At 40.3% G+C, this 23,155-nt stretch overlaps 1 protein-coding gene across 15 annotated transcripts in view; it reads right to left on the reverse strand.

Annotated features, from left to right (window-relative positions):
• Positions 1 to 23,155, reverse strand: part of bent (projectin protein bent) — a 134,050-nt gene that overhangs the window by 93,532 nt on the left and 17,363 nt on the right. For all 15 annotated transcript variants that reach the window (XM_065233449.1, XM_065233459.1, XM_065233457.1 and 12 more), the window contains exon 2: positions 4,922 to 5,517. In XM_065233449.1, the coding sequence (XP_065089521.1) occupies positions 4,922 to 5,231 (310 nt within the window). In that variant the 5' untranslated portion in view covers positions 5,232 to 5,517. The remainder of the gene's footprint in view (positions 1 to 4,921; positions 5,518 to 23,155) is intronic.

A 23,155-nucleotide genomic window follows, 5' to 3' on the forward strand; every position in this document is an offset into this window, starting at 1 on the left:
CCATGAACGTGTGCCTTGTCTGTTATGATTTGTTTTTGTTTTGGTCGCACGCTCGGCAACATACTCAACACTGCTTTATTTGTAAATATTTTAATTTGTTATTTTCATAGTAGATTTTATTCGTGTAGGCATGTTTTTAAGATTAGAATATAGCGTAAAAATTATCGTTTGAAATTGTCTCGCGCAAAGAATAAAGTTAGATCCCGTTTCTTCTCCCGCTGCAAATGAAGGCGAAAAACATTAGCAGCACAACATTCGAGCGCGGTTGCAGGAGAACGATGGTGGTTGTTGTATTGTCAGTGATTGTCAGATAGTACGGAAAAGAAGAAAGGAAAGTTACGAGCCACGGTTGGAAATCGACGCGTTTTTTGCCCCGTCCGTTTTAAGTAAAAACGAGAGTTGGAGTGCCGTTTTCGTGGCGTGTGTCCGCTGGAGGGATAATTCCCAGCATCGTCGCGTGAAAGTGACGTCGTTTCCTTGAAAAGTGCCGTGGTTCGTGAGCTGAAGTGAAGGGTGTCGGATCGCCGCCAAGGGAAGCTAAATTTCGAGGATTTTTCCGCTTCCCGGCTAAACCCCAAGGATCCCCGAACACCCACCGTCCTCACTGCGGTGGCTCAGCCAGTAGAGCCAGTCTCGCCACCGCAGTTAAGAGCCAAGGAGGGACGAAGCAGGCCGAACCGAAGAAGCGTTCGCCTGGGTAGTGCAATGCGGTGACTACCGGGACCATCTACGGCGAGTAGTTGGTCTGGTGATTGAGGAAAACGAGGAGAAATAGGGAAAGGTCAGATTAGTCAATAGACGTCTTAATTTCAAATTTCTTTCTTTTTTTTTGTTCATCAATCCATCCAAATCCGAACGTCTTTGGGGGAAGTACTCTGCTCGTAGCCGCCCCGCCGGGGTAAATCGGCCAGCTATAGGCTGGCAGGTAAGCCGCAACTTACAGTTGGAAATCAACAATCGATTGCTATCAATGTGTAGAAATATTTCTGATCGATTGGAGATAAAATTATTAAAATTGGTCCAAGGGCAGCTGAGTTATTAACGTTCAAAATCTTTCATAAATTCGTTACATGTTCCATTTTGATTAGAGGAATTTCTTACTAAAATTCGAAGTGTTTCTGGTTGATTGACATGGTCAGGTGGTATTTGGTCATTGCGAGAATTTTTATGTACCACTTCAATACTTGACGCATTTAACCACAAACATTTGGTTGATGGGTACATTTTCAAAGAGGTTTGGGGGTGATGTGGCTGGCAGCAAGGCGAGCGAACGTTCGTTGAAAATTAACGCTTAAACAACAATAATTTATGGTGGTCCTGAAAAGAACCGTTTTGTTGTGATGGTAGAGTGATGCTGAGCTATTAGGGTGTTCAACACGGATGAGGCTGGTAAGCTGTTTGATTTTTGGGACAAGGGTTACGCACTTGGCACAGATGGCCAACAGCGGCTCACGACGAGAACACACGAAATCCAGAATTTTACAACTGTAGAATCGGTCCAGAAGAATGATTTGGCTGCTATCAGCATGCTGGTGGAGACAGATTCATACAGGTGAGCTAGCAGTAGCGCAGCAGATAAATCCAACCGAGGTGTGGATTACTTCTTCTTTCTTTTGCTGAGGTCCTCCATCAGTAGGTTGATCGTGACTTCTCCGTCTCGGTTTACACATCGTAAGTATACCGCGGCACCGCACGGTTTATCGTTTGCATCGCTGAATCACAGCGTCTAACTCACAAACATTGGTTCTGAACTCCAACCATTGTGACTGAAGCTCATCACTTAGTGGTTCATCCCAGGAGTACTTCGCCTTCCAAAGCTCTTGAGGAAATATTTTTCCTTGGAATACCACCGGACCAACTAGTCTGTAGGGGTCGAAAAGACGTGCTATCTCGGATAGAACAACACGATGCGTGATTGGCCCACCTGGCTTCCAATACGTAGCCGTCTCTAATGTGAGACCTAAAGTCTTCACAGTTGCCTTCTCATCTAAATTCAGGAATTCTCGATCGTCCCGCAGTATTGCCAAGGTATTGCCTTCAAAAACTTCGAATTGTTGGAGTTCCACTTCCTGAGGTTGAAACCTGACCCCTTCAGAAGCTCCAGTACCTCCTTACTGAGCTGTTCGCCTTCTTCAACGGTATGAGAGTCGACCACCACCACCACTGAAGCTACGGGATAACGCTCTGCTCCCTCCTCAGCACACTTGTTCAGACAACGAGTGGCAAGATAAGGTGCAGATGATGTACCGCACGTCACAGTGGATGGCTTGTACGTCCGCAATGGCTCCTGAACCAAACCTCTCCAAAATATCTTGTGCAGCAGCTGATTCAGTTCGTGCTGCCATACCACCCGGTACATTTTTACACAACAGCATACTTGAACAACCGAAATCGTAAAAGGATGCTTCGTAGGTCGTCTTGAACGACAGGTCCCACCATCAAGACGTCATTGAGGGACACACCGGAATCCGTAGAACACGATGCGTCGAAAACTACTTTTAGTTTTGTAGTAGGGCTGTCTGGTTTCAGCACTGCATGACGCGGCAGGTAATATTCCGGACCAGATTCCTCATCGTCGTTTACTACCACCGTCATATGACCTATGGAAAGGTCCTCGTGCATGAAATTCGAATACAATGCCTTCATTTCCGGGTTGGCATTCAGCCGTTTCTTCATGGAAAGATATCGTTTCTATCGCCTTAGACCCTCCCAGTTTTTCCAGCATATGCTTCCTTTTCGGCAGCGTGACCCGAAATTTTCCATCAGGATCTCTTGTGGTTGTCTCGTCAAAGATGGCTTCACAGGCAGACTCCTCGATGGACAAGCAGCTCATCGTTCGACAGGATTCTAAATCCCAGAACTTAGTTAGCTCCGTAACTACCGACGACGAAGCTACCGTACTGTAGCTAACAACAGAGGTTTCAGGTAATTCTCCAGCGACAATCCATCCTAGCTTGGCGTGGTGTAGAATCGGACCCGAATTGGAGAGTTTCAACTGTGCACTTAGCAGCAGCTCGTAGAAAACAGCTACACCAAAATCACATCGATAGATCCAGGTTCATTGAAGGCTGGATCTGCTAGACAAATTCCTGGAGGTATATTACACGATGATACCTTTAGAGAAAGGTTTTCGGTCATCAGACTAATCTGAGACCCGTTGTCCAACAAAGCCCGTGACGATCACCGAGCTTCACGATAGCGGTTGATAACAATGCATTGTGATGGTGTTTTTTGGATGGTATAGCAGTGTGGTGTACTGTTGGAGTATTGGTGGGAGGTGACAAGCATGCATTTTGCGAAGATGTACTTGGAGTTGGTGTAGACTGTGGGTGTTGAGAACTGTTTCGGTTTTGAGCCTGATTTGATTGCTGTGACGGAAAGTTTGCGTATTGAGGTCTTCGGGGAAGAAGGCTGATTCGATGTCTGCCCCTTACTTGCGAATGCGGTGTACGGATGAAGGAGGTAGTGGTGGCTGTGTCCACACTTATTGCACGTAGACCTCGAACAATCCGCAACGAAATGACCGGAACGCAAGCAATTCAGGCACAATCCGAGCTTTCAAGCAAGCATCTTCCTATCGACGACCTTCATATACCCGAAATGTCTACACTGCTCCACGGAATGTGGTCCAGCATTGCAGATTGGGCAATCCTCATTTGACGATATCACAGCGTGAACTACTGGGTTCTTGTATGACTTCCTGCACTCGTTGCTTCTTCGCGCTGACGTTGACTGCAGGATTCCACAGTAATTCTTCAGAAAATTCTCCATTGCCTTGTAGGAGGGAATATTCTACGAGCTGTGGTGGGTTTCCCACTGGCGAAGCGTACCATCATCCAGTTTTCGGGGATAGCATGAAAGCTAACAGCGTACTCAAGTTTTCCGAATTTTCACACAAGCTTCTCCAACTGTTGGAGGTTGGTCCTGAACGTCGTTAGAACATGGTTCAATCCTTAAAAGCTCTCCAATTTCATTGGCGCAACAGCGAACAATGCCTTAAGATGTTCTCATGCGATGAGCTTGTGGTTGTCGAACTTCGACTCCAGAATTCCCCAAGCGAGAGTGTAGTTGGCAGCAGTCACTTGAATTTGGTTGATCTGCAAAAGAGCATCATCCTTCAACGAGGTACGTAGATAATTGAATTTATCGATTGTACAGAGTTGATGGCTGTCGTGTATCAACGACTTGAAGTTGTCCCGAAAGTTGATCCACTCTGACAGCTTTCCCGAGAACGTGGGTAGCCTCAGCTCCGGATACTTCTTCCGCGATGGCTGGCAGATCTGGGCGCCATATCTACGCTACATTTCGAAAGAAGTGCCTGCTTCAATCGAAAGTATTTATTTGCAAACTCCTTGAAAATTTCTTCTGTGGCGCGCCTCAGCCATATATAGAGGGATGCTTGGATTAGAATAAAACTTTGGATTTCTAGAATTTGAACTTAAATGACCATCCCCTCCCAATTTGGTTCAAATCGGAAGAGATCAATTTCATGTGTACACTTGGTGTGGAATGACCCATATGCTACTTTCAATCGTTAGTGGATTAGTGTTTGGCAATTTGCTTAGAATTCAAAATGAAACATTGTTAAGGATTTTCTTTAATAAAGAAAGATAAGATAAGATCGATTTTTGTTCTTCCTGTCATGGGGCGAAATAATTATTGGCGCTATGAGTCCAATAAGGTACAGCCTTATGTATCATTTTATTATTTGCTGGTTATTCTCTTTTTCAGACCAGCTAATGTTCTTCGCAAGTGTTGAGGAAAAATTTTCCGAAATCCGGCCTACTATTGTAATTGACATAACATTTTACGGTTGAATTTTTACATTCAATGGAACGAAACGAGATGATTGGACATGGTCAAATGAACACTTAAAACATAAACCAAAAACAATCGAAAAAATCAAAACCGCTCTACTTACGACTGAAGTTCAGATTGATCGAGGCGGACACCTCGCCCATCCGATTTTTGGCCTTGACCTTGTACAGCCCGGCGTCGGTATCGATGACGTCGTCCAGCTCCAGCACCACGAAGTACTTGTTCTCGCCGAACGACTGGATCTTGAACTTGGTGCGGGCATTCTGTGACAGTAGTTCCTCGCTTCGGTACCACTCGATAGCCGGTTTCGGCTTCGCAATCAACTGGCACTCGAACACTAACCGATTGCCATCGTCCTCCTGGCGCAGCTGGGGCTTCTGGGTGAAGCTCGGGGCGAAGTCATGGTCCGCCATGATTCACGCAAGAAATTCACTGAAAATTCTCACACTCTGAATTCCGGATTTCACTTACGACACTAAACGAATCGCGGTAGTTCGAACATTTAAACTGTTTTCCGGTGATTTTCCCGCGCCTGGGACTGGTTTTCTTCTTCTTTTTTTTCTATGGCTTCACGTTCACTTTTGCTTCACTTCAAGATTTGGGGCTTTTCCACGGAACTTTTTTCTTCGATTTGCTTCCGCCTTGTTATATCTACCTATGTATATTGCTACTCGTTGATTCAAATGCTGCGTTTCCACTCTGCGAAAAGGAAAAGCGAAATTCAAACGATTAATTTATTGCTTCCGGTTTGTTTAACGTATTTCCTGCGTGCTGAAAAAGCACCTTTTCGTTGCTGTTGGGCGGTTGGAAATCGGTGATCCTGGGTGATTTAATGTGAGCGCCAAACACCTAATAAAAATTCAAACTAATAGCGTTCATTTCCCGGAGGTGTCTGCAAAACCATACGAAAGTGATCACTTCTTCCTGCGAACCTCAAAAATAGCAAACTCGCAGTGGAAAGAAAACATACACGCCAGTTTGAATAGTCGTACATCCGGCGATCAATGTTTCCAAATTTGTTTACACTTACACCCACCCAACGAGTGGAATTGGATTGCGGAGCGGGAATGCTACTTAGGAGCAGCGATGAATCTGCTGTCCGAAAATAAACCATTCGGGGTCGATTTTAGCTCACCACAGACAATGCCATACGGGCGAAAATGACGCCAACCATGAAGATGACGATGCAGGCTACGCTCAATGGCCAAGTCGAGTGAGTGATTCGCCAGAAGCTCCCCTGTTAAGTAGCTTATTTTTACTCGGCCAGAATGGGAGGGAGTTAAAAATGTATTCATGTTGCTAAATTTATCCCGCGCGAATGGAACGCATAAATTTTTCGCCACAGAATAAAGGTGGGCAGCTAAGAATAGCTCGGTGCTCTGCGCGGTGTTAGCGGAAGCCTTAAAATAAACCACCCGACTCGGATCTGCGAGCGACTCCAAGGGCGCAAGCGTCAATCTGGTCTGGTTCTAATTAACCTTCATTTCAACGACGAATCTAATGAACCGGTGAGAGAGCGGAGGGGGGAGATAATTGAAAACGACAGCGACTTCGGCGGTGCCGGTAAATTCGGTAGGGCGATTTTGTGAATGAAGTACACGGTCTGTACAGTTCTACGTTTGGCGGTACGTGAAATTGTCACGTGAGGGAAAACTAGGTGAGCTGGCAGCTGGTGACGGGATGCAACAGGACATGTGGTGGCGTAATTTTTTTTGTAAGTGAGTAAGCAGGGTGACGAAACGAGTCACATGACGATTTGTGATTCAAGATTTTCAGAGGAAAATTGCCAGCTTTTTCGGTTTGTTCTTTCACTCAATGATGCGGATTTACATTTGAAGCCCTTTAGTAATACCACAGACAAACAGACGTAACACTTCATTGTGTATCTTCGTTCACGCATTTAACGGTTGATTTGAATATTATCAGTTCCGAGAACTACTCGCCGCAGCGCTGGCATCGGATCACTTTGACGTTTCTATACATTCTATAGAACTTTTATGCAATATTGTTTGCGAGTTAGCGAGCAATCTTGTTTTCCGCGAGAAGCCAGAGAGATGTCGTTACTGAGGTCTTATGTTTTGAGATACTATGTTTTCAAGAAAAACTTGTTCAAAGTGTTACGTCTGTTTGTCTGTGGTAATACCAATTCTTGGACTCAATCGGTGTTCAGAACAAGTTCTGGTAGTTTTCAAAGCTACATCTAGGTGTCTTCAGGATCACTTCTATTGGTCTTTATGAAAAGTTGTTGTGGATTTTGGGGCTACTGCTAGTGATCTTTGGGCAATTCAAACCGACCAAAAAAGGCGGAATCATATTAGAACCAACCAACCAAGGACGGTCTACGGAAGGAAATTGCCGGTGAAGCACGGAATGAAATACGAAGCGTTAGAGAAAAAGTCCAAGGGATTCCAAAAGAAGCAAATAACGACGGCGGAAGAGCAGAATATGGTGAGAGCTTTCCATAATCTGCTAGTGATCTTTGGGACCATTTTTAGAGATCCTCTAACCACTTCTAGAGGTCGTATGGGCTTCAAAGCCAGTTCAAATGTTCTTTAGATTCACTTTAGGTGGTCTTTAGGACCACTTCTAATGGTTTTCAGCAGAACTTCTAGTAGTTTGCAGAAACAGATTTACGGATTCTCTGAAACACTACTAAGTGTCCTCTAAATCTCTTATAGAAGTCCTATGAATCACTTCTAAGGGCTTCAGCACCGTTTCATTTTACGCCGACTACGAAGCCTCCGAAAAACGTGAAACGGCAAGTTTGCAATGACATAGCTTAGCCATTTCTAGATGAATTTCAAAAATTGTAGTACGTCTAGAATTCCTAGGGTCTATAATTTTGTTTTAATGGACAACAGATTGAAAATAGGGTCGCCTACATTTAACATAGCAAAAAGAGTCATTACAAGTTTTTTTAAAAGTTTGCTTATGGTTTTTGCAAGTGGCTTAAGATCAATAATTTAAACTAATGGACACAAATGTTCATAATTAGCAAGAATACTGTCATGGTTCCAATATATGGATCCTGGATACAACGGAACGGTCCTCCGGAACAACCGTAAACATGGTCAATCCACGAAACTGATCCTAGAGCTCCGTGTTTTTTTTTTCGAAAACATTAGAAATTGTGGTATAAGAAAGAATTTGGATCGTGACATAAACATGAACCTGGATGGCCATGGGACCGTCCTCCGGAAGATCCGGAACGTTCGTAAAAGTGGTCAATTCATGAAACTGATCCTAGAGCTCTGCGATTTTTCGAAAATACTTGACACTGTCATATATAAACTAATTGAGGGTTGTAACATAAACATGTACCTAGAAAGCCATCGGACCTCCGGAAGATCTGGAACATCCTAAAAAATGGTCAATCCACAAAACTGATCCTAGAGCTCCACGGTTTTTTTTTTTTTTTCAAAAACACGAGGAACTGTGTTATAAGAAATAATTTAGGGTCGTAACATAAGCATGGACCTGAATGACCATGGGACCGTTCTCCGGAAGATCCGTAAAAGTGGTCCAGCCATGATACTGATTCTAGAGCTCCGCGGAATTTGTTTTTTTTTTTAACATTTCAAACTGAGATATATGAATGAATTTGGGGTCGTGACATAACCATGGACTTGGATGGCCATTGGATGGAAGATCCGGAAGATCCGTTAAAGTAGTTCATCCATGAAACTGTGAAAAAAACGCGTTTTTTCGAAAACTCTTGGAACTGTAATATAAGATAGAATTTAGGGTCGTGACATAAACATGAACTCGGATGGCCATTGGACTTCTTACAGATCCGGAACAGCCATTAATTGGTAAATCTGTGAAACTGATCCTTGAGCTCTGCAGTTCATTTTTAAATACTTTGAACTGTGATATAAGAAAGAATGTTTGGTCATGGCTGTTTAGTTTCCCAGAGAATACGAAATTTTATATATCTCCTAAATTTCAGGTATTATAGTTTGGGAAGGAATCAAAATTTAATTTACAGCTGATGGATATGAAAGTAAATAATTGATAGTTCCGTTAAAGTACGGCACCTTGACAATTGTATATAGAAAGTAAAAAGTGAGCGAAGGACAATTTTGAGGAATATACGAATCGGATCGAGCATTCCCTTTACCAAACTCATCCGTTGATGAGGGGCTGCGAGGAGTGTTTCCCCTCGCCACCACTGGCAAAAGGAACGATCGCCGATTAGCTCATGTACCTCCGATGTGCGGAAACGATTCTATCGATTGTTACACACTCAAGCCGCCATCTGACGTAAGCATATAGTCGATGGTTTTTAGTGGTTAGATGGTTTTAGTGTGTAACAATCGTTAGAACCGTTTCCGCACATCGGAGGTACATGAGCAAATCAGTGATCCCTTCTTTTTCCAGTGGTGGCGAGGGGAAACACCACTCACAGCCAGCGAATCTAAACACATAAAGCAACCAACGATACAGACAAAACGGTTGCTACGACTACCATGACAAACTCGCTCTGTAACATAGCTCGATCCGAGTGGTAAAAGGATAATGATATATTGCTTGCCTGCTTTGTTGCAATATACACGGATGAGGACATAGCTTGATATGAATCGAGAAAAGACATAACAAAAAAATCCCATTAACACACGTGTATCATCTTCGGCTTTACTTCGTGAAGCAGTTTGCCAACAATTTGCTCGTTTCCTTCAACCGCCCTGAGTGAGTTGTGCGGCACGGGCTGCTTGTCATGAAAAAGAACCAAGAAGATTATATTATTATTGCTTTCCACTTCTGACATAGCGTTATTATTCGGTTCGTTGATCGCTTGTCATTTTGTCATTTGGCCCCTCATTATCGGATGAGTTTGGTAAAAGGAATGCTCGATCCGATTCTTACGTTCCTCAAAATTGTCCTTTGCTCGCTTTCTACTGTCTATATACAATGTTCACACCGCCGTACCATAACGGAACTTTGAATTCTATACTTTCATCTCATCATTTATCGTATAAAATATTCATTTTAAGTCTGATATAAACGTTAAGCATCTCCAACTATGTAAATCTTTAACTTCACGCATGAAGTAATAAAAACATGATTAGTCAAAATCTGATATTATGACCCTTCAGCGCTCATAGTCACCCATAGGTGACACCTGTTTTGTTATGCCTATCAAAAAAATCCAATTCTGAACCAAATTTGATGAAACTAGCTACAAATGGAAGCTATACTAATCTTCTTTGATTGGCTCTGACGTGGTCCAGATTGAATCCAAGTGGCCACCGGGAATCTGTTACAAGCAAAGAAAAGTCCTTTTCTTTCTTTAACTGTAACAGGAAAGCCAAATAACTTAGTGATCCTAGTTGAACCTCATTTGCATTGTCGTTCGAAGTGCTTGGCATTTCTCATACAAACTTTCCAAAAGGGTAATATTTTCGTGAAACCGTGTGGCTGGGCATGACAAAAATTAATAAAATAACTGCAAAGAACTAGGATAAATGACGCCATCGACAAAACCTTATTCTATTATCGTCCGGGGGGTAAACAACATCATTAAGAGTTCAATTTTGGCATGTGGATACATTGTCTTTCAAAGCACCTATTGGCCAAATTTGAGTGCTCCGGGACTTTGCTTACGGGGGGTGACGATAATAGGCTAAGGTATGGCCGAAGCCGACATTTCCCCTACTTATACTGGACGTACAAAGTATGAAAAAATCCAAAATGGCTGATTCGGCCACTTCCTGATATCCTGAACCGGCTCCGGGATTTAGCAAAACAATAATGCTTGCGCTTAAGCCATTAGATTTAGGTAAATGGTGTCTTGCAGAAAGGTTTTGTATATTTTTGGGCATTTTTTTATGTGGGTGAAATAAGGGTGGTCCCTATGATTATTGCGTTCAAAATATCAGCTTCTTAGAATATGTAGAATAACTCATTTAAAGCAAGTTGGACAAACATACTCATTTTCAAAGTGTTTTTATGTTACTTCATACGCGAAGTTTGTGATTTTCAGAGTTGGTTGGAAATGCTATCTAACATGAAGCTTTAGTGTGATAATTTATTAGTTAGAGAATGGTATTTAGTTGAGGTTAGGTAGATAGTTCCGTTAGAGTATGGCAGCATGAAAATTGAATAGAAGTTGAAAATGAGCGAAGGGCCATTAATGCGACAGTACAAAGACAAACGCACATCTTTTGCCTAACCCGTACGATGTACGCGGAGATTTGAAATATGTCTTCAAATCTACAGGCTTTGTACTGTCGCATTAATGGCCCTATCTACCTACCCTCTTCTAAAGACCATTCTCTTGTTAATAAATTACCACACTAAAACTTCATGTTAGATAGCATTTCCAACCAACTCTGATACACATTTTGTGTCTCTTATGAATCTCTTTTTATACTGGTTTTAAGAAGGTAGCTTAGGGTGACTCCTAAAAAATAAGTGGCTTTACCTTAACTTTTTACACATCGATTTCTGGCAAATAACTTCTTCTAGACACATTTAGAACTTTTGATGGCGCATGTTTATTCTGAAACAACTAATTTGCTATCTCTTTCTATTGGAAAATCTATGTTGAAAAATTGGCTTTTTTCAGATGTTAATATCTCAAAAAGATGTTAGTGGATTTTAGTGTTTTAAGTTGCATTTGAAAGATCGTGCTTACATTGATATTTAATGTAAATACTAGGACCCTCTTTTCCGTATAAGTCATTTAATTAATGTTTCGAGAGGGTGCATATTTTACAAAAATCGTTCATAACTTTTCAACTAAAAGAAGTAGAAACTTAGCTTCTCGAGCAAACATGTGCCCCGTCAAAAGTTCTAAAAGTCATTTGCGAGAAATCAATCTATAATTAGTCAATTCCGAAAATACGATTTCTAGTGGTCTCCCTAAGTTAATCTTAATTAAGGTTTAACACTCTATGCCCCGGGCTTAAATCGAAGGTAAAATTTTATGTTTGCATGTTAATTAATGGATTGCTCAATTAATTTTACCAAATCAATCCAAACCCATGAAATATGGGTATCTACGGAATGGGCTTGATGAGTGGAAGTGGAAAATTGACATCCGCCACCTTTTTGGAATTCAAGATGGTGGATTAAAATCAAATATGGGGCGGCCCTTGGACAGGGAATATCCCAAGTAACCACCAAGCCCGCTAGCTACCCGATAATCGCCCTTTTTGCGATATAAGGTAAGTATAGGGTTTCCGAACTTTATATCAGTCGTATAGCGGCCTTATATACCAAAAAGGGCGATTAACGGGCTTGTTGGTTACTTGGGATGCATCTAAACCCATGCAATATTGGGTTTAGATGCATATTCCCTGTCCAGGGGCCGCCATCTTGGGTTCCAAAATGGCGGCGGATGCAAGGGGTAGGTCACTCTGCACACCAATCTTGGGTCAACATTTTTCTCAGTGTGCCGCAATTGTACTGCTGGTGTGCCGATAGTGTGTTGTAAAGATTTCTTCTATCGACGAATAAAACGCCTCTACGCCAGCTGGAAGGAACCAAAGTTGTCCCATGATGATTCGATGCAGAAGGTGGATTGTATTCTGACGGCGGTCGGCGTATACGAGGAAACCATCTACAGCAAATCAACCTCGCTGAAGACCTGATCGATACGATTACGGTGCTGTGACCAGCAAGAAGAAGGTCGATTTCCTGAAGCAGATCGAGAAGGACGATAAGGAGGGCATTCCGTCGGTGAAGTTGTTTAAAAGAACGACAAAGACAAGGCCAATTTTGAAAAGCTGCTGGAGGTGATTAAGGGATCCAAGGATGGCAAAACGTTGGGCGTCTTCTCCAAGAACAATTTCCCGGGTGAATTCTGTGAATCGTGGCGAGCCTTCATCAAGAACAAGAGCTTCAACACGGTGGACATCAGCGTCTCAATCGCGAACATCATACCCTCCAAGGAGGACTCCGAGGTTATCACCATCATACGGTAGACGTATTCAACAAGTACCTAAAGGATCACATCATGGAGATTATGGATGCTTATAAGAAAGTAAAACATGCCAAACTGTCGGAGGGTGTCGAGCAGACACTGACGGACAAAAGGTACGTCTCCGGTGTGGATACCAACTAGTTACCCGGCGATTATCCAGTCGGGTGCCAATTATAGCTTGAAGTTCAGTGCATTCAGCGACAAGAACTATCTGCACTTTGGATCTATCATCTGTGCTCTGGGTGCGCGTTACAAGTCCTACTAGTCCAATGTCGTATGGAAGAGGAACTGTTGAAGGTGATGATTCCGGGCATGAAGCTCTCGGAGGTTTTCCACGTCGGAATTGTTTATGCCAAGAAGAAGGATCTCAATCTAAGACGTTCGGTTTTACCATCGGGTTGGAGATCCGGAAGAATTCGATTGTAGTACCTCAACAAGTGAAATTCATTTTAAAAATTGTAAGTTAATTACGTTGAGTAGAAGCAATAAAAATTCCGTGTGATTGAGCCGTGAAAATTAGTTTGGTATTGTTCAAATGAGTTTGGTTTGGTAGACGGCCAATTGACCGATTACTTTTCACAGCACAATCACACGGAATTTTTAATGCTTCCAGTCAACCTAATTATCTTTTATTTTTGTTACAAAAATCGAAAACCATTTATTTCATCTCGTATAAGCACATATCCGAAAATAAAACTACTCTTTTACTTAATTCACATTTAAACCGAAATCTCACTTCAAATTCACATACGTCGCATCGGTGGTAAGGCCACAGTTGATAAGATGATCCAATCCACCAAAACTTCATTAAGACTAGAATATGTCTCGTTGGTCCACCCTGGAGAAGGTTCTGAAAGATGTATTCTCGAAGCTCTTCAAGCTTGATTTACGGCAAAAAGGTTGTATGATGAACGCATTGAGAACCATTTGAAAGCTGCAATAAAATATATTTAGCAACAATAAAAACCCTTTCCGAGCCATTTCCCCTAGCCGCATGCTAAATCCATTAAGAAAGTATCAATCAAGATAGAAAAGGATTTATGAATCCGATCTTATCCAAATAATTGAATTAGAAACTGATGTTATAAAAATCTTGTTGAATATCCAAATTTATTACAATACTTCTCATTAAGTGGTCTAGTTTTAAGTGCCATAATAAATTTTATGCGAAATGTACGTGAAAACATCGAAAAAATAAGTCCGCCCTCGTAAAACGTCGATTTGACAAATTATTGAAAAAAAAAACAAATTATCTTCAGATCGAGCTTGGTCGAAATTTTTTTTATGATGTTTGCTCATTGCTAAATTTACCAAAATAGAGTTATTTCTAAGGAAATATAGATTGAAAATCGAAGATTGTAACATGCCGGTGGCGTAAAAGTTGATTTTCATGGACCATTTATGAAAAAGTTGTTTTGCTTTCAAGAAATCCTTAACAAAATCATAAGGTTTTAAAATGGTTTTTATGAAGAAAACTTGCAGGCTGAATTGTATTTATCTAAAGCCATTTTGCTTGATCCTAACCCGTTCCGATTTATGGCAGCATTTATGGAGGCAAAGTTGCCTGCAAAAAGTTAAACGTCAAAGTTTGTTTATATTTTCTCCCGATAGATTAAGAGCTGATACTCAGATAGTTTGCGATACTTTTTTTTTCCTTGATTTGTTTTCCGTCGTTCTTGTTTTCCGTGCTGAGCACCAATGCTACCGACGCCAGGGAGGCAGCTCCAGCTCCGGACACATCCGGACCCTACCTATCGACTCATGAACCGGAGACCAACGGCTTTCCCGAAGGAAGGCGTGATCAGAGATGTTATGCCTCAGGAATTGGAATTGAACCCAGGCCTGCTGGGTTACCACTACACCACCGGCGCCGCTTGTTTGCGATACTGTTTTACAACATTTCTCGATTACTTTTTCGAAGGGACGTATCAGCTTTTGTAAACAATGCATCTGATCGTCGATTTGGCGTAACTGGTAGCTCGTCCACGCATACTAACACCACTAGGTAGAGGTGGGCAAAACAGCTCATCTGACTGAGTGGATAAAACCCATACAGCTCACTGAAGGGAGTCGATTCTTTTGAACAGCTCTTCAGCTCACATTGAAATTATAGAAATAATGATACAAATTCAAAATCGGAAAAGTAATTAGTGGTTTTGGTGCTTAAAACTGCATAAAATCGTAAAAGTAGTCTAAACCAATAAATCCGTACCTTACAGCATGGTTTTACTTTTCAATGGAAAACGCTGCTAACACAACAACTTATCAACCATCGCGTAAACCAAAATGCGCGCAAAATGTGCCAACAACATAGCTTTATAACATAAAATGTATGCGAGAGAGCTACACCTATGTCACACGCAATGATATGATTGACATCGTGGCACACAATGTTACGCCTTTTCTCAAGCTATGCAATCCAGTCTACATTCAAATTTTATTTCTGATGTTAATTCTCCAGCAGAATTTCTCTCACTATTCTCGGCATCAGCTCCAGATCATCAGCTCAGATCCAGATCCGGAGCTGAATCGTGAAGAATTGAGAGAGAGAAAAAAAGATCCGAAGACCTGGACGGGTCCGAGAGTTGTCATCCTTAACAGCTCTCAGTGAATGATTCGAGTCGATGATTCGGATCCGGAGCTGAGCTGATAAGCTGGAGAGCTGCATTTCGCTTTTCGGTTATTTGCTTCCGCTCCCCCAGAGAATGATGGGAGGAGAGGTGAGAGCACATATGCTGGAGGAATAACATCAGCAATAAGAGCCGGGTACATTGGATACTACCAGTAGAAAATTAAGATCGTGTAGCACATGTACATATTTCTCTCTCTCCCAAACAGCCGCTTGGAAGTTTGTTTTTACCGTTGGTGCTGTCGATCAGTAGGCACACGTTGTATTACGCGCGCGTCTTGGTTTACGCGGTGACTGTTCAATGCGTAAGTGGAGTAATGAGTTCTTTTTTGAAAAGTTCCGCTATGAGTGATGGATTGAATGGTTTAGACTTGTGATATCAGTGAGCTGATGAGCTGCGGTTCCTTTAGAGTCTAGGGTCTATAGAACAGCTCGGGAGCGGATCGCCCATCTCTACTATCAGGTAGGGTAAAGTTTCTCCTATCTGATGGTAGTGTTAGTATGCGTGACCGAGCTACCAGTTACGCCAGATTGATGATCAAATGCATTGTGTACAAAAGCTGATACGTCCCTTCGAAAAAGTAATCGAGATTTCACATTTCGAACAGCTGGAAGTGCAATCGTTCCCGAAAAAGATCCCTTTCTTCCGGATGGTTACAGAAGTGCACCATCCAACGATGCAGGGATATATCCTTGAATGAAACAGTTTCAGTGGTTTGCTGTCGGTTTTTATTTCGATTGTCATCTATTCGCAAGATCTGGAGAAGGCTGGTATGTTTTTCAACTTTCGACAATGTTTTAAGAATTCGAGGGCCCCGCTAATGTTAGTCTTCTCCACCAGATGGTCATTCGTTGATGGTGTGCTGGTTCTTCTAAATCAGTAACTTTGGGTGAAATCGACTTTCATCCTACTTCGTCTATCCTTCCAAATTTCCTTGTCATAAATTTGGCTTCTATTGACTATGAGGGACCATCTTTTAAGTTCAATTTGTAAACAGAGTTATTGAGGAGTTAAAAAGCCTATAAAGCAACAATAAATGCTTTTTGCTCTAATGCAATACCTCATGGTTTTATGGTTGCTTTTATAATAATAGAACACGTTTATAAAGTATTTTATCAAGACATTAATAAACAATTGCTAATGACGTTTATGCTTGAATAACAGAACAGTTGTAAGAAGGGATTGATAACTGTTTTAAATTTATTTTAAAAACAAGACAGGTTTTGACTTTCTTGTCAGACTATAAAAGGTTTTTAAAACAGCAAAAAGCTGAATAACTAAGCAGGCTGAATGTTTTCCACTTTGAAATGCTATATTTAAACTAAATGGGTTGTTCATTGCCATTATAAAACTATCATAAATCAGAGTGAATGTTAAATGTTTACTGAATTGTTACTTGAGATGTTCCCCACCAAAAGTTCTAAAAGTTTCTACAATAAGGCATTTGCGAGAAATCTATCTATAATTAGTTAATTCTGAAAATCCAATTTTCAGGGGTCTCCCTACATTAATCCCGGGCTGAAATCGAAGGTAAAATTTTATATTTGCATGCTAGTTAATGGATTTTTTAATTAATTTTACCAAATCAATCTTCCGTTCAACGTGTGCGACGGCACTCGAAGCATCGGTATCTCAGCAAAACTCTTGAATGATGTGGATGCCCATATAAAAGCAAATCGTAAAGAATGCTCGGTGAGTGAGGAGTGTGCACAGCAAAAAAAAAATGTAATATCGATACGTTGATACGATTCAAGCTGATGTATGAAATAATGATGTAATAGCAAAAATCAGACACAATATTACATCAACGGATGTAATTTTGTTCGCAAAATCGGTATACATCGTACAACGTATACAACGTACAACACCACCAGCGGAATGACCTCTGTGCAGCTGTTTGGATGTAATATTCATCAACTTTTTTTTTCTGTGTGAGTACCGACGCACCACTCAAACCTTCGGGTTGCGTGCTCTTCTTATCTTCGTCGTTCACATTGCGAGTGGTGGAGAGCGTTCTTCGTATGATGTAGCCTGCATGACGATGCGAATGGTTTTTAGCATCAACGCGATGCTCATGCTTTGATCATCACGAAGAATATTTGAATATGCTCTAATGATGTCGCACGAAGCGGATTGGCGCTGAAAATGCCTCTTCATCGCGTCGGGAAGCTATTTTTTCTCTAACGATGTTTCTCATTAATGTTTGTGTAAATGAAACAAAAAATATTCCCTTTTGCACTAGCTCCCGTTAACCCACTATCAAAATCAAGACACTCATCATCACAAAGAACCGCACAAAGCCTCGTTTATGAATGATAATAACAATGATGCTCTTCATGAAGAGGATCAATCCGGGTGTACTCTTCTATGAGTGGCATCGCTCGTGAAGAACGATTGCTGGGATCGTGTTGCTGGAAATTTGAGAGTGAGTGCTCAATGGGTGCATGTGGTCACTCAGCGAATGAAGGGAAGGGTGGGAGAAACAAAATAACACGAATTGCTTCGTCAATAGAAGCGATCGCACACGAAGAATGAACTGCACACACACTGTTCTTCTACCGCGATGAAAAAATAATCCGACCATCACTTCAGTGCGATAATCAGTAACCTTGCAGTTCATAGAAGGGCAAGGAACTTCGTAGGAGTTCAGCAAGAATCGTAGAAGTTCAGGAAATCTCGGAAAAGCTCAGGGAGGATGTAAAAATTCAGCATACTTCTTAGATCTACAGGTTGGTTGGTTTGGAAATTTTGGGGACTTAGTTTCGTCCAGATGTTTAAGAAAATTCGTTGAAAAGGTTCAAGATCGAGAAGGTCATGGATGATGGAAGCAGTTGATAACACTAGTTTACAAAACAACATAAAAAGTGTGAACTTTAGTGGTTGACCAACGTTTCTAAATGTCAGAAAAAATTAAAGTAGAGCCATTTTTGAGATATACAAAAATTTTGATTTTTTTAATTTTGGACAAAAGTACGATTACTAAAATGTCAATATCTTTGGAACTAGAGCACCAATTTTAAATCTTTTTTTAAGAAAGTGAAGCTTAATAAATTTGATATCGTTCACTTGAATATTATGTCTTAATTAAAAATTTAATTTTGAAGTCATTTAAAAATTCACAGAATTTTTTTTATTTTTCCTGCGAATTTTCCATAAAAATCTTGTTTTAATCAACATTTTTAATGGGATAAAAAGATTCAAAAAATCATTCCATAATTTATTCTTAAAGTCCATTAAAAACTGGAGAAAATGAGCCTTTAATGGATGAAATCGGTTGGAAATTGTCGAAGTTATTTCCAGTTCCAGTGAAATTGACCGATTTTGTAAATATATAGTTGCCACACGCGTAACAAAACTTTTGAGGAACATTGTTACACTTGAATTCACGTTTTGTCGTATACATCGTTAAGCAATGTTAAAGAAAGAAAGCTGTCAAATTGAGTTGGTTGCGTTAGGTTCTCGCCGAGCGGTCTCACAAACACTAGCGTAAATTATATTGCTGGTAGTGTTAGTGAAATGCACCGTATGCGTACACGTCCGCAGAAAGGCTTACTGGAAGTGGTGCATGAACCTAGGAGCGGGACAACGGCCAATCTTGGGACATTCAATTTCCATTATTTTACAAAAAATTTCATAACTTCGACAATTTCCAACCGATTTCATCCGTTAAAGGCTCATGTTCTCCGGTTTTGAATGGACTTTAAGAATAAATTATGGAATGATTTTTTGAATCTTTTTATCCCATTAAAAATGTTGATTAAAACAAGATTTTTATGGAAAATTCGCAGGAAAAATAAAAAAAATGCTGTAAATTTTTAAATGACTTCAAAATTAAATTTTTAATTAAGACATAATATTCTAGTGAACGATAGCAAATATATTAAGCTTCATTTTCATAAAAAAAGATTTAAAATTGGTGCACTAGTTCCAAAGATATTGACATTTTAGTAATCGTACTTTTGTCCAAAATTCAAAAAATCAAAATTTTTGTATATCTCAAAAATGGCTCTACTTTAATTTTTTCTGAACACGGCATTGAATTCAACGTAGGATTTTGCATTGGAAATGATCATCGCCTTACCGAGTTCAAAAATGCTGTAAACTAGTGTAATATATAGCTGGAAAGGCTGTTTGTCATAAAATGTGGAAGAAGATTATATCATCACTGCTTACATTTCTGACAAAGTGTTATCGTTGATCACTTTGTCACAGAGATGTAGATTTAGATGAATTTTCCTTTGAAACAGAGCCAAACCTCTAAACATTGCTGCAACCGAAAGTGAATCATTACTTAACATTCTCAACGAAAAAATGCATTGCATTACCTCATCGCAGTAATAATACTAATCCGAAATACACCCAATTCTATTTTAACGCGGTAGAGGCAGATACTTTTGATCGTCTGATCTCGTATTGCAACCAAATTTAATGCAACTTGTTTCGAAAAATCAAAGAATAATATGGTGGTATTGAAACCTATCCTGCATGAAAGCAAAAGTGAGTAGATCTCGCGGAACATTTGAAAAGGGCCTATCGTCGCTTATCGATTACCTTCATCGACTTTCTCTTTGGTATACCACGGCTACTACACTGAATGGAAAATGCATTTGTAGCCGGGTGATTCGCGAAAGAGAAAATCGATGAAGAGAATCGATCAACAATGATAGGCCCTTTTCTCGTGCTGTGCGAGAAATGAAAATTGCGTAAAATCAGAATCGAGTGTACAAAATCCCGAGTGGAACAGTGAAAATATTCAAACTTTCATCCTAGACGGCCCAAAGTCAAAGCTTTTGCACTCTACTGTTTGCGGAATTCCGTTTATTGTGTTGTTGGTGTGAGAAGCACCACTCTGAATCAAACACATTTCTGCCCTGAACTGAGATTTTAAAAATAACAATATTACTTAATTACTTGCGTCAAGAAAACGGTGGCAGAGTGAATTTTCATTTATTTTGCCATGTCCGACACACCACCACGGAGGAAAGGAAACATTTTCATTGCTTTTTTTAATGGCTTGCTGTAGTAGAATTTACGATCAATGGCGGATTTGTGTGCGAGAGGTGACGTTTTGCCCGCCCAAACCCCCAGCTGGGTATGCGACAGATAAATTTGATTTTAAGACCAATGAACCCAATGGCAACTTTAAGCCGGCCGAAGAGCGCGATTATGAAACGGGAATTCGTAATGCTGTTTCGGAGACGGACATTTGGTTGGGATTCATTTCGAAACGTTACGAAATGGGGAAGTGCTGAAGGAACTTTTTTTTTTATTCTAATTGACAGCAAGAGGCATCGGAGCAATTTAAAAGCAAAGTTTATTGAGATATTTCCTGATCATTTCACGCGGCCTTCGTCTACTCGGTGAGCTACGTGATCTATTGCGGCATTTCACAAGACGCAATCGCTTATAGAAAAAGTCACAGCCTAGTGAAATTGGATGCGTTTGAGAAGAAAAGCTGATGATATTGTTTCAACTTCAATCTGGCTAAATGGTGGAATTCGAAAAATATTTCTAAAGCACAAAGAGTGGCAGTTCAAATAACCAAAGTGTTAGAAGCTCTGGCAAACCAAGCCACATGCCTAACCATCTATGTTTGTCAGACACTGAGAGGGGATTTATGTAAACTCTAGCTGAAGTATGTAGGAAGTAAAAAATTGTTACCTAAAAGAGGATGTTTTACGATTTTGGTCAATTTTAAAGATTCCATTGTGACCAAAAACAGAAAAGTTAGCATTTTTGATAAGCTTTCAAATAAACATAAGTTTAAAAATCTTTAAAATATTATTTCTTTTATTACTAAAGTTTTCAACATTTTTATTTAATTTTTAAAGAAAATTTGTGTATTTTTTTTTTCTAGATAAACAATCGAGATCCATACAACCTTGTCTCAGATATCATTTCAATTCGATGAGTCTTTTTTGTGTTATGATTTGCTGCAAAATATCACATGCACCATTTTGAAAAAATAAACGAGAATCAAAATGGCACGATTTCCAGTTCCTCAGCGATATCACTAACACAGAGGAAGTCCTGCGAGACCTGCAGCTCATTCTATCATTTTCGACGTTCCTGTTATTTGCTGTTCCGAAGCCAAGTAGAATCTTCACGGGGCCCTAGACGTCCCATCATTTGTCCCATCATTCGTCCCATCATTCGTCCCATCGCTGAATCTCAGCTCTGAACCTGACTGATGGCCAAGAAAAGGCTTGCCAGTGCACATACAAATCGACTACATCAACATATGTCATGCTGCCTTTTGGTTCAATTGGCTAAACTTGGTGAGTTCGTCTCTTTTTGACCATTTTTATCTTTCAAAACCAGTAACACTGGTAGATCATCTTTTCGTGATGCGTTACTGGTATAAGATCTACCACCGTCTAGTCCTGACAACTTCAAACTATTGGAACAGAATTTTTCAGTAATCAAAGGATCAGATTTTAGTCCATGTTAATTCTTATGCCTTGTTAATAGTGACAAAACTCGGGTAGGGACCACCCTCGCTATGATTTTTTATATTGTATATTCCAAATCAAAAATATTACTTATGTTTATAGATTATAGGTTTAACTATCCCATTTCCGGCACCCGCACTTAGTCTTTCTTAATCTAGCGTTGTTTAACACCAAACAGAATGTTATTATTACTGATGGCTTGCAAATTTATTTACCTTTCTGTACGTACCGTTAGGTTGGTTTGATAAAGAGGAACAAATTGTTGAGATATTTTTAAAAGTGTAACACTGCTTCTTGACGCTAAACTCAGCCTAACACATTGAACGTCAATTGAAACGTCAATGAATTCGCTTCGGCCTTTTTTTCCTTTGACCTTCTCTTTTTCCTTTCCCTCTTCGTTTTCCTGAAAGCGAGCAATGGCGTAAGCCATAAAAGGCTACGACAAGAGTTAGTGCTCATGTCTCAACCATCAGAGGAAAATGGAGCATCACTTAAAATTTCTAGCCCAGATGCTTCCAACGACCAGCCAATCATATAATTACCAAAAACGGAACGTACGGTACGAGATGTCCACGTTTCATCAATTTGTTGGATTTTGAAGCATTATGTTTAAATATTCGCTTTAAACAAGGCCGATATTTTCTGAATCATCTTGCCCCTTAAACGTTGCACAGTAGGCCTGACCGTTTTGGTATGTGTGACGCATCTTCGATATAAAACATATATCGAATAGACAAAAAAAAATGATTGAAGTATATACAGAATCACACGCAATGAGTAGCGCTTCAACCCAGTGTAGATGAATTGCGTTCGTTTCGAATATCTTCACTGTGAAGGCCGACCGAAACGAACAAATGAGTTCGTTATACATCAACTAATACACGTTTGTTAATATTCACCACTGCTTGATTATCCAACCCAAAATTGTCAAAATTAGAAGTGATCCTCAAAAGCAAAATAATCAAATTCATTTTGGGCAAAATGATTATTTTGAATATTGTCAACTCAAGAGCATAAAACCACGATATTATCATCAATTCATCATGAAAAAATAATTTGCAATCCATATGTGTATAAAAACTAGCACAACGCGTTCTACAGCACCCTATTTGTGCAATATGAAAATAATCATTTTGCAAAGGTTGTCTTCATTTTCAGCTAAGTTGAGTCTAGAAGGACTGATTTTTATCAGCACTGATAGCAACATTATGTACACAGCCGATGATATCGCCTCAACATTGTGTGGTTTTTATTCAAATTCGCATGAAACGTAGATAACTCATAGACTGCGTAATAGTTTCCTCGCCTTTTCCCAAAGATCAGCAGAT

This window comes from Ochlerotatus camptorhynchus, unplaced genomic scaffold (genome assembly GCF_037179485.1).
Source record: "Ochlerotatus camptorhynchus isolate MF236.1 unplaced genomic scaffold, CSIRO-AGI_Acam_v1.1 ptg000402l, whole genome shotgun sequence".
Lineage (NCBI taxonomy): Eukaryota > Metazoa > Arthropoda > Insecta > Diptera > Culicidae > Ochlerotatus > Ochlerotatus camptorhynchus.